The 11,267-nt window shown below is 41.9% G+C and overlaps 1 protein-coding gene and 1 long non-coding RNA gene across 2 annotated transcripts; one reads left to right on the top strand and one right to left on the bottom strand.

The window, feature by feature from the left end:
- The first annotated feature begins 1,167 nt into the window (after positions 1-1,167).
- On the top strand, positions 1,168-7,049 carry DLX6 (distal-less homeobox 6). Its single transcript, XM_073582085.1, has 3 exons — positions 1,168-1,834; positions 4,251-4,447; positions 6,288-7,049. The coding sequence occupies exons 1-3, from the start codon at positions 1,480-1,482 to the stop codon at positions 6,537-6,539; spliced, it is 804 nt and encodes a 267-aa protein (XP_073438186.1). The 5' UTR covers positions 1,168-1,479; the 3' UTR covers positions 6,540-7,049.
- On the bottom strand, positions 4,275-10,804 carry LOC141095780 (uncharacterized). Its single transcript, XR_012233470.1, has 2 exons — positions 9,276-10,804; positions 4,275-5,147 (listed from the first exon to the last, which is right to left on the bottom strand). It is a non-coding gene; the product is annotated as an uncharacterized lncRNA (long non-coding RNA).
- Between the last annotated feature and the right edge of the window lie 463 nt (positions 10,805-11,267).

Genomic DNA, 11,267 nt, shown 5'->3' with positions numbered 1-11,267 from the left:
GGTGCTGTGCAGCATGCACGCTCCCCCCCAGTATATGACTCGGTGCTGTGCAGCATGCACGCTCCCCCCCAGTATATGACTCGGTGCTGTGCAGCATGCACGCTCCCCCCCAGTATATGACTCGGTGCTGTGCAGCATGCACGCTCCCCCCCAGTATATGACTCGGTGCTGTGCAGCATGCACGCTCCCCCCAGTATATGACTCGGTGCTGTGCAGCATGCACGCTCCCCCCCCAGTATATGACTCGGTGCTGTGCAGCATGCACGCTCCCCCCCAGTATATGACTCGGTGCTGTGCAGCATGCACGCTCCCCCCCAGTATATGACTCGGTGCTGTGCAGCATGCACGCTCCCCCCCAGTATATGACTCGGTGCTGTGCAGCATGCACGCTCCCCCCCAGTATATGACTCGGTGCTGTGCAGCATGCACGCTCCCCCCAGTATATGACTCGGTGCTGTGCAGCATGCACGCTCCCCCCCAGTATATGACTCGGTGCTGTGCAGCATGCACGCTCCCCCCAGTATATGACTCGGTGCTGTGCAGCATGCACGCTCCCCCCCAGTATATGACTCGGTGCTGTGCAGTATGCACGCTCCCACCCAGTATATGACTCGGTGCTGTGCAGCATGCACGCTCCCCCCCAGTATATGACTCGGTGCTGTGCAGTATGCACGCTCCCCCCCAGTATATGACTCGGTGCTGTGCAGCATGCACGCTCCCCCCCCAGTATATGACTCGGTGCTGTGCAGCATGCACGCTCCCCCCCCAGTATATGACTCGGTGCTGTGCAGCATGCACGCTCCCCCCCAGTATATGACTCGGTGCTGTGCAGCATGCACGCTCCCCCCCAGTATATGACTCGGTGCTGTGCAGCATGCACGCTCCCCCCCAGTATATGACTCGGTGCTGTGCAGCATGCACGCTCCCCCCCAGTATATGACTCGGTGCTGTGCAGCATGCACGCTCCCCCCCAGTATATGACTCGGTGCTGTGCAGCATGCACGCTCCCCCCCAGTATATGACTCGGTGCTGTGCAGCATGCACGCTCCCCCCCAGTATATGACTCGGTGCTGTGCAGCCCTCCTGCAGGATGTGTGAGGGGAGCTCAGGCTCAGGCACAATAAAGCCAGGAGGAGCAGAGGGATTGTGACGTCAGGGGTGCACTGACCAATCGGGAGGCGCTGCCCTTTGCAGACAATCCATTCTACTTGTCTAAGTCTAAAAGCAGAAGCTGAACTTTAACAGAATCCACCTTAAATCTGCGCACCCGCCGCACCACCCAAACAATGGGGAGCAAGGGGGGATAACACCATCATCATCATCATCATCATCATCACCAAGGGGAGAAGCTGCTGCGCCTCCATCCATCCATCCCGCAGGCCTGGCTGTCAGTGCAGCAGGAAGGGGGATTGCACTAAGTATAGGGTAGGTGGCCTCTCAGGGTGGGAGGGGGTAGGTTGCCTTCAATCACAAAGTTTGATGATGACCATGACTACGATGGCTGAAGGCTTGGAAGCTCAGGACTCCTCCAAGTCTGCCTTTATGGAGTTCGGTCAGCAGCAGAGCTCCCACTCCCAGCAGAGCTCCCCGGGCATGGCTGCCAGTCACTACCCCCTGCACTGCCTGCACTCCGCCGGCTCCCACCCCCACCACCACCACCACCACCAGCACGACAGCGCGTCCTACCCGGGCAGCAACGCGCAGTACAACCGCTCCCTGGCAGCAGCGGCGGCAGCCTACCCGTATATGGGCCAGCACAGCCCCTACCTGCAGAGCTACAACACCAGCAGCAGCTCCAGCAGCAACGCCGCCCAGACCCGCACCGAGGAACCAGGTGAGGCCAGAGCCAGCCCCCTCCATGCCCTGCACCCTCCATGCCCTGCACCCTGCATACCATGCACCCTCCATGCACACTGCACCCTCCATGCACACTGCACCCTCCATGCACACTGCACCCTCCATGCACACTGCACCCTGCCACCTGGCGCAATACAACATCAGACACCAGCTGTGCTACCCTGCACCGCTCACACCCTCCGTGCCATGCATGCTACCACAATTCTCATCCTCTCCGTGCCATGCCCCGTGCCCTCTTACTACCCAGCAAAATGGCTTATTAATAAATTAAGATTCTTGGCACAGATCTAGATTTGTAGTAAATCATCCTGCGCCCTCCATGCAGCGTGCGGCCCATGTGCCCCCTGCTATATACATGTGTGGGGATAGATATCCATTCCCCCGCGGACCCGCGGCTCCTTCCACCGTGTTTTCTTGTCTCCTGGATGCGGTGATTTCTGCTTTTCGCTTATTGTAAATATTTACGAGTTCATTTGTGTCACTGGTTACCAGCAATTCACACCGGGCTGAGCTCTGCGCGTTTTCTGAGCGCTAATATTAGCGCCGCGCGGGATATTAGACCTCGGGTTTACAGAAAATAAAAAGTGACAATGTAGAAGGATGAATTATGGCTCATCCCTGAATCCAGGAGGAGAAAGCGCCGCTCCGCACCGTGTGCTGTCACTTCTAATGGGCTGCTGCGATTTATCGCCACCGGCGACCTGACAGCAGAAACTGCGAGGAAAGACTGCAAGCCAGAGAGAGCTGTGCCATGGGTCACTATCTATCTATCTATCTATCTATTCTATTATCTATTATCTATCTATTATCTATCTATCTATATCTATTATCTATCTATCTATCTATTCTATTATCTATTATCTATCTACTATCTATCTATCTATTATCTATTATCTATCTATTATCTATCTATTATCTATTTATCATCTATCTATGTATTTATTATATATCTATCTATCTATCTGTCTATCTATCTATTATCTATCTATCTATTTATTATATATCTATCTATCTATTATCTATCTATCTATTTATTATCTATCTATCTATCTCTGTCTACACATTAACCATTAGATATATGCATTAGATAGATAAATACATAACTATGACAGTTACTTTACATCGCTGCATTACAATATATACAGTATCAGCACTTACAATCTCAACCTATCTATTTTTTTTCATCTTATATATCTTATATTTTCCTGCGCCTGTCATTTACAGTTCTGTATTTACTGTATGTCTTTGTTATTTTCTTCATTTTTCGCTGTTTATTTCTGTATTACATATGTATTTTTATTAATTATGTTATATTATATTAACATGTATTGTATCATTTAAACTATTTATCTCTCTTTTCCATCAATTTGTGCACAGGACTGACTTATCTAATGTGATAGAAATAGATAGATATAATCCAGAGAAATAGCAGCAGCGCTGAAGAAAGGCTCCATAGAGAGAGCTGCACCGTCTGTGGTGTTGGTGAAGAGAGGAGCCATACTTTTTCACTATTTTGGATGTGCTGCCTTCTTTTTGGGGGGTATATATATATATATATATATATTCGGGATGCTCAGGCCTGGCACCTCCAATTGCCAATTGATGATTTGATTTTAAGTTATTTGCCTGAAAAGAACCCGAGTGGAATCAGCCCTTGTTCCCCCTCTGTGGGCAGTAAGTACATTGGTGACATCAAGTCAATTATTGTTGGCTGCACAGATTTCAGAGAATCTGATATAAGACAACAAAAAATAAAGAACAGCGCCAAGATAAAGAGGGAGCTAGCACATGGGCGTGGGAGGGTCCTGTGTGCTGGGACTTGTGGTTCCACTGGATACATTACACCAAACACGGTATCTGGAGGCACTGCTCCTTCTCTGCTCTGGGATTTTCTCTGGATTCTTGTTATTGTTAGTGTTGCCAGTGCTGATCCTGATTTATGCTAGATGTGATCATCATGATGATGAGTATGTGTCATATCCCATTGTCAATTCTAATTGTTAATGATTTATTAGTATTTAATATTATTATATTGTCTAGTTATATATACATGCATATCTATGTAATATGTGTAGACCTCGTGATGTATTATCTTCATATTATCATGATATAGTGTAGTAGTGGCAGCTGTAGGAGCATTTACTGGGTGTGTTGTGTACTAGTGCTATGCTGCTGTTATTATTGTTGTTATTAGTAGTAGTATTAATCCAGAATCCTATTAATATATATATAATGTGAATATAGCTTTATAGCTTCTACTGTTGTTGTTGTTGTTGTTACTGACATGCATTGTTTGTTCACTATTTTACATTATCACTATAATCAGAATTATAATAATTTTCACTATAACCTATTGATATAATATATGTTATTTGTTATTATTCATCACCTAGTTGATCAACAGAAAACAACAGTCATTGAAAATGGGGAAATCAGGTTTAATGGCAAAGGAAAAAAAATAAGGAAACCTCGGACAATATACTCCAGCATTCAGCTTCAGGCTCTAAATCATCGATTCCAGCAAACACAATACCTGGCACTTCCAGAGAGGGCAGAGCTGGCTGCTGGCCTGGGCCTAACACAGACACAGGTAATAATCATCAGCATTGTTATCATAAGGCATTTTTTTTTTTGGGGGGGGGGTAGGTTGAAAGGAAACAATGAAAGATTATGAATAGACGATAGGCAGATATAGATAGATAGATAGATAAATATATAGAGGATAGATAATAGATAGATAGATAGATAATGAATAATGGATAGATAGATAGATAGATAATAGATAGATAGATAAAAATATAGATGATAGATAGATAATAGATAGATATATAGATGATATATAGACAGATAGATATATGATAGATAGATAGATAGATAGATAGATAGATAATAGATAGATAATAGATCATGGATGCAGTACGCTACATCTCTGCTCCTCCTTTGCTATAAAGCAGATTTTGGATTGTGGATCATTTAGGAAGAGCTTTGATCATTCTAAAAACATTTGCACAATGAGCTGCCATAAAAAAAAACAATGTGGACTACAAATGAGAGGATGCTAATAACTAGACCTGATACACTTTACAATATCATATGCTGATCACCTTCTCCTTGCTGACAGTCAGGGAATAATTACAGCTGTGTAAACCTTATGTGACACATTGTTACAGGGGGCACTGAAGATGTAGCAGCGTTCAGACTATATCAGCTGCGTCTTTTGTGTATCCAGAGTTAACATAATGCATCCAGATGACTTCATAGGAATATCCATGTCATGTTCTTGTGTTATCCTATAATATACACAGATAAAATTGAAAAATAGGTAGATAGATAATAGATAAGTTTGATTGACTGACTGATTTATAGTAGATAAATATAATGCAGATTAATAGTTAATAAATATGGGATAGATAGATGGATAGATAGATATATAGATATATAGATAATAGTAATGGATAGATAATGGATAGATAGATAATAGTAATGGATAGATAATGGATAAATAAATAGATAGATGATAGATAGATAGATAGATAGATAGATAATAGTAATGGATAGATAATGATAGATAGATAGATAGATAGATAGATAGATAGATAGTAGTAATGGATAGATAATGGATAGATAGATAGATAGATGGATAGACAGATACATAGATAATAGTAATGGATAGATAATGGATAAATAGATAGATGATAGATAGATAGATAGATAATAGTAATGGATAGATAATGGATAAATAGATAGATAGATAGATAGATAGATAGATAGATAGATAGATAGATAGATAGGAGCAGCACCAAGACAAAGCCTCCCTGCAACGACCAAACCATCTATACAAGAAAATCATCTGGAGGCAGCACACCAAGAATTACTGGGAAAAAAGTGCTTATTTAAAGGCCCAATGTGGCAACGTTTCGGTTGAAGTGTGTGAACTTTTTAATCATTTTATTAATTTATAGCAGATAAATATGATGCAGACTGATGATAGTTGACAAGTCTATGAGAGATAAATAGATAAATAATTGAGATAGTTAAATTAGTTACATTGATAACTGTATAAATAATAGACCATTGTTTTTTTTTATATTACTAATAATATCAGGACTACCAGTCCCAGGCAATAAAATGCCAATATTTATTCTATTCTTCGTTTTTTTTTTCTTATACATTTATTTTTTATGAGCCAAATAGTACAACAAATAGATTATTATAATAGTAGAAGACTAAACTACAAATCGTGTTATATTACCTAGTCATTGTGGGGAGAATATATTATTACATTGTATATTTATTATTGTTGTTGTTATTATTATTATTATTATTATTATTATTATTATTGTTGTTGTTGTTATTATTGTTGTTGTTGTTATATCTCCACCATTTCCATCTTAGCTTTTCTAACACAAGTTCATGTTTTGGGTTTTCAGGTAAAGATCTGGTTCCAGAACAAGCGCTCAAAGTACAAGAAGCTGCTGAAACAAGGGGGCAACCCCCTGGAGAGTGAGCCCCTTCCCGTGTCAGCCGCCCTCTCCCCCAGGTCTCCAGCTATCCCCCCTGTCTGGGACGTTTCAGGCTCTGCCAAAGGTGTGAGCATGGCCACAAACAGCTACATGCCTGGGTATTCTCACTGGTATTCCTCCCCACACCAAGACACAATGCAGAGGTCGCAGATGATGTGAGACATTTCCAACCTTGTTGCGACAAATGGAGAAACTATTGGCGGATGAGATTCCCAGGGGTTTTGGGTTTTTTTTTCTTCTGGGAGACCTTGGAGGAGGAAAGTCCACTTCTAAGAAACCTCAGACACCCAGGACTTGGAGACCTTCATCCTGGAGTCCACACATCCTCCAATGATCGGGCGATAACAATTCCCCAGGACTTAAAGGGATGTAAACTATTCCTCGGCATGAAGGGTCGGGGCCGCATTGCACAAGCAGCCAGCCCCCTCCAGCAGCCCCCTCAGCATTGGGACGAGCGGGGCAGGCAGCAGAGCGACATTTCGGTGCGACAAACCACTGTTTTCTATGTAGACTGTGAATGGCGCAGGTCCTAGGCCTGGTCGCAGGACTCCTTACAGGGACATTTATAACGATGAAATGTATGTATATATTGTTGAATTTTAGTTGTATATACTTTATATGTCATTGTCTTTCATAAATGGAGAAAAAAAAAAAAAAAAGAAACAACAACATCCATTCCTGACCTCTTGTGAGCCTTTTATCTGCTGCTTCATTGACTCAGGGATGTGCAATCATAACCGAGGTGATATTGGCGCAGTCCAGCGCAAATTACATGGATGGCTCCTGATTTGTTTTTCTAGTCCTATGTAACATATCGGCATTCCTGCATAAATGTCGCACAGGCAGAAAAATGTGCAATTTTGGACCAGAAAAAATAAATTTGAAACCATAAGCTGGTACCTGTAGGCAGCACTTTATTAGATGGGGGCAGGTTGCTCGATATTCTCTCTCTTTGGGTATGTCTGCAATTCTGGATCCTTCTGGAGAGGGTCTACTATAAAGAATTTTGTATATAGAGACCCCCCCCCCCAAAGAGCTGAGTCTTTGTATACTTGGACAGATCAGGTGCAGGATTTGCTGGTCATTGTTGTTCTTGGACACTAGACGGCGCAGGAATGGCGCAAATTATCCAGTTTTGGAGCAATTTTTTTTTTTGCACCCAACGATTGGAACACAATAGCAAATTCTGCTTTTCCAGGTGCAGTATGTTCCCAGCCTCATCTATCTCTATGGATATTTGCTGGTGATTGCTCATAGAATTGATGTAAGATGCAGGTGAGCCTTAGTTGGGCTGAAGCAGTGTGCGCTCATGCGCCATTTATCCAGTTTTCAGCAATTTTGCGCCCAATCATTGGCCATTGGTGCACTCTAGAAATGCATTCTTATAGGTGTAATATATTACCTGCTTCATTAGACTTTCTCTAGACTTGCTGGTTGCAGTAGTTCTTTGAAATAATGGAATATGCAAGAGAGCATTAGTTGGGCTGGAGGAGCGCAATCATGCGCAATTTGTCAGGTTTTTGAGCAATTTTTTGCTCTATCGTTGGTACATTATAGAAGTTTAATTGTTTTCCCTATAGGTGCAGTTTGTTGCTTGCTGCTCGATCTCCCTTTGGTTGTTGCTGTTCGTTGAAGTAATGTGGGATGCCTGTGAGAACTGGTTTGGGGCTGGAATAGAGCGCAACTCATGCGCAATTTATCCTGTTGGAAGCAATTTATACCCAACCATTGAAATGTATGGTTATAGGCGCAGTCTGTCGGCTGCTTCATTTTTTCCTTCTGTATAATTTTGCTGGTTGTAGTAGTTCTTTGACATAACGTAATATGAAAGTGAGCATTAGTTGGGCTGGAGCAATGTGCACTTTCGGCGCAATTTATCCAGTTTTGAAAAATTTGCACTCAGTCATTGGGAAGTCATAGGAAAGTGTATTTTTCTTGCTCCATCTATCTTTTTTTTTTAGTATTGATGATTGCTGAGGTTCATTGATATAAATGTGTAATGCAAGTGAGATTCATGCGCAATTCATCCAGTTTGGCGCAATCTTACAGCCAACCATTGATACAATGGAGAAATGTGTTCTTACAAGAGAAAACTTGTTTCCTGCTTAATTTTACTTCGTGTAGAATTTACTGATTGTGGGTTTTTTGTTAATAACGAAAAATGCGAGTAAGTTTTCATTGGTCTGGAGCAGGGCGCACTCAGGCGCAATTCATCCAGTTTGGAGCAATTCTTCAAACATCAATGATTGCACTGTAGAAGGCGATTCTCCCATTGGTGCAGTGTGTAATATATTTCTATACTGCAGTATCTAGTGAGATCAATAATGAGGGTTATTCTGCACTATAAGTAGATTAGAAACAGACAACTGGGAGGATTCTCCAATGTCAAAGTGGGGAGAGTGTAGGGGGGGTGACAAGGATTGCACTCACTCATGCGCAATTCATGGAGCATTGCACTATTTGCTGCTTCCATTAGTGCTAAGTGACCTTATAGGGGGGTAAGTTGCTTTGTGCCAAATGTATATATCGACTGCTGTCATAACCTCCATGCGCACAGTCATGCGCAATGTGGCGCACACTATTGCTGGCATTTGTAGTGAGTAGAGTTCTATAGTAGGGACTTGTTTTTGTTTTTTTTCTTGTTTTTTTTCTCATCTTTCCCTCCCCAGAAATGTAAACTGCATTGTCAATAAAAAGCAGTTTCGTCATCCTAGCAAGGAGCCCCATACTGGGAGAATTAATGGCGCAGACCTGGGCATCCTTCAAATTGTGAACCTTGAAACCACCGAGCCATTTATCAAGAGTCAATAGAGAGTTCGATATAATGACAGCTACAGGCAGCAGTGCAAGAAAAGGACAGTCACTATAATTAAGCACAAAGGAAAGATTACTTACCCATATACAGGGGGCTGTATTGTGTGTGAGTGCTGCTGGTGTTGGAAGTCCCAGGCTCCAGAATGGCGCAGAACCGATCAGTCTTGTCATTTTCTAGGTCTTGCATTGTTACATTCTAGTAAAGTGGTGGCTTTTCTTTCCCCCCTTCCCACTGTGCATCTCTGGGTCTCCATCTCCCCAGGATCATGGCTGAACAAAGCCTCCAGCTGCAATCCCCATCCAGTGTGAAACACACATTGGGGACAATTTAACGTTTTATCCACAAGAACAGGGGATTTTTTTTTTTCTTCTCTCTCTCCATTCTCTTAAATGCAGCCATAATTAGAGTAATTTTTCATGTAGCCTGCTGATTACAGCGTTTTTACCGTCAAAGATAATTACCTGTAATTTTCTCCCACTTTTAATACTAAAAAGCCATCTTTATTTAGATACAGGAACAGGAAAAAAGGGAAACAAAAGATGGAAATTATTCTGTTATTCATATACAAATTGCAGAGATGGAGGCCCCTAAAATTGAGAATTAAGGCAAATTATAATAGAATGGAGAAGAGGATTCAGGACTGCAGCTGCTGGGACACAATGGATGGAGAACTCGGTATATATGGGGTATATATGGGAAAAACTGCATGACCCCCCCCCCCCCCATCCCAAAAGTGATCACACAATGCCCTGTGCATGGTCAGTGCCACGAGACCAAGGCCAAATGGGTCATCAATGCATGGCATAAAGAGTTGGATGTTGTCTATCTATGTATCTATCTATCTATCTATCTATCTATCTATCTATCTATCTATCTATCTATCTATTATCTATCTATCTACATGAAACCTAATACGTTTTCCACTTATACACAATAAAATATCCAAGTTCTCATCTTTTGTAGCAATAAATTTGACTTCCAGAGTGAGGTGTTAAATGTACCTATTAATATTAGGTGAGGCTATACAAGCTGACAAATCCAGGATGACATTGTGCCAGTCTAATTCATGAGACAGCGTCACCTACAGGCAGTAACTATACTGGCAGATACACGTAATTGTCGTGATAGATAGATAGATAGATGGATAGATAGATAGATAGATAGATAGATAGATAGATAGATAGATAGATAGATAGATAGATAGATAGATAGATAATATATAGATAGAGATAGATAGATGAAATCATGTCTTTAATAAAATAGAAAGACCTCTACAAAGGATCAGCACTGATCATCCTGCTCCAAGCCCAGATTTGATTTCAGTTCTACCATATAATATGTTTTGTCCATCTTCCTTGGAATAATCACCTTCCCCAAAAGACCACTTTCCTTTTAAATGTAATTTGAGATGGTCTCAGCGCATTTTTTTCTTAATTTCTGCTCAATTTGTATGTCACTTGTTTCTACCAATTTATCATCACACATATCTACAAATGTATGATAATGTGTATACAGAGATAAATAGATACATCTGGGACATATGGATAGATAGATACATAATAATTAATAGAATAGATAGATAGATAGATAGATAATAGATAAATGATAGATAGATAGATAATAGATAGATGATAGATCGATAGCTAATAGATAGATAACAGATAGATAATAGATAGATAGATAGATAGATAGATAGATAATAGAGAGATAGATAGATAATAGATAGATAGATAGATAGATAACAGGGATAGATAGACAGACAGATGGATAGATAATAGATAGATAAACATGTCCTACTTAGTTTCATGCTCCTCACATGTCATTGTTCTTACTAGTGACCCTGACAATGTGACTCCCATCTCAGGCAGTAAACTCATCACATAGAACAAATCGCACAGAACATTCTCCCAGGGGCTTCTCTTCCTATGGCTCCCAGCACCAGTCCAAGGACAGAGCAGAGGGAATAGAGTAGGCGACTTACCCCGGTCCTAGCAGTTGTGCCCCAGTCCCCGGTCCTGGAAGTTGTGCCCCAGTCCCCGGTCCTGGAAGTTGTGCCCCAGTCCCCGGTCCTG

Source organism: Dendrobates tinctorius, unplaced genomic scaffold (genome assembly GCF_039654945.1).
Source record: "Dendrobates tinctorius isolate UK_male_01 unplaced genomic scaffold, ASM3965494v1 ptg000070l, whole genome shotgun sequence".
NCBI lineage: Eukaryota > Metazoa > Chordata > Amphibia > Anura > Dendrobatidae > Dendrobates > Dendrobates tinctorius.
Note: the sequence above shows the minus strand (reverse complement) of the source record. Positions and strands in the feature narration are given on the sequence as shown.

What these genes read in the sequence shown, in the direction of transcription:
- DLX6 (XM_073582085.1), top strand. Translation starts at nt 1,480, where the DNA reads ATGATGACCATGACTACGATGGCTGAAGGCTTGGAAGCTCAGGACTCC. An exon ending in GACCCGCACCGAGGAACCAG is followed by an intron (nt 1,835 to 4,250) that starts GTGAGGCCAGAG and finishes TTCATCACCTAG; the next exon opens with TTGATCAACAGAAAACAACA. An exon ending in TGGGCCTAACACAGACACAG is followed by an intron (nt 4,448 to 6,287) that starts GTAATAATCATC and finishes TTGGGTTTTCAG; the next exon opens with GTAAAGATCTGGTTCCAGAA.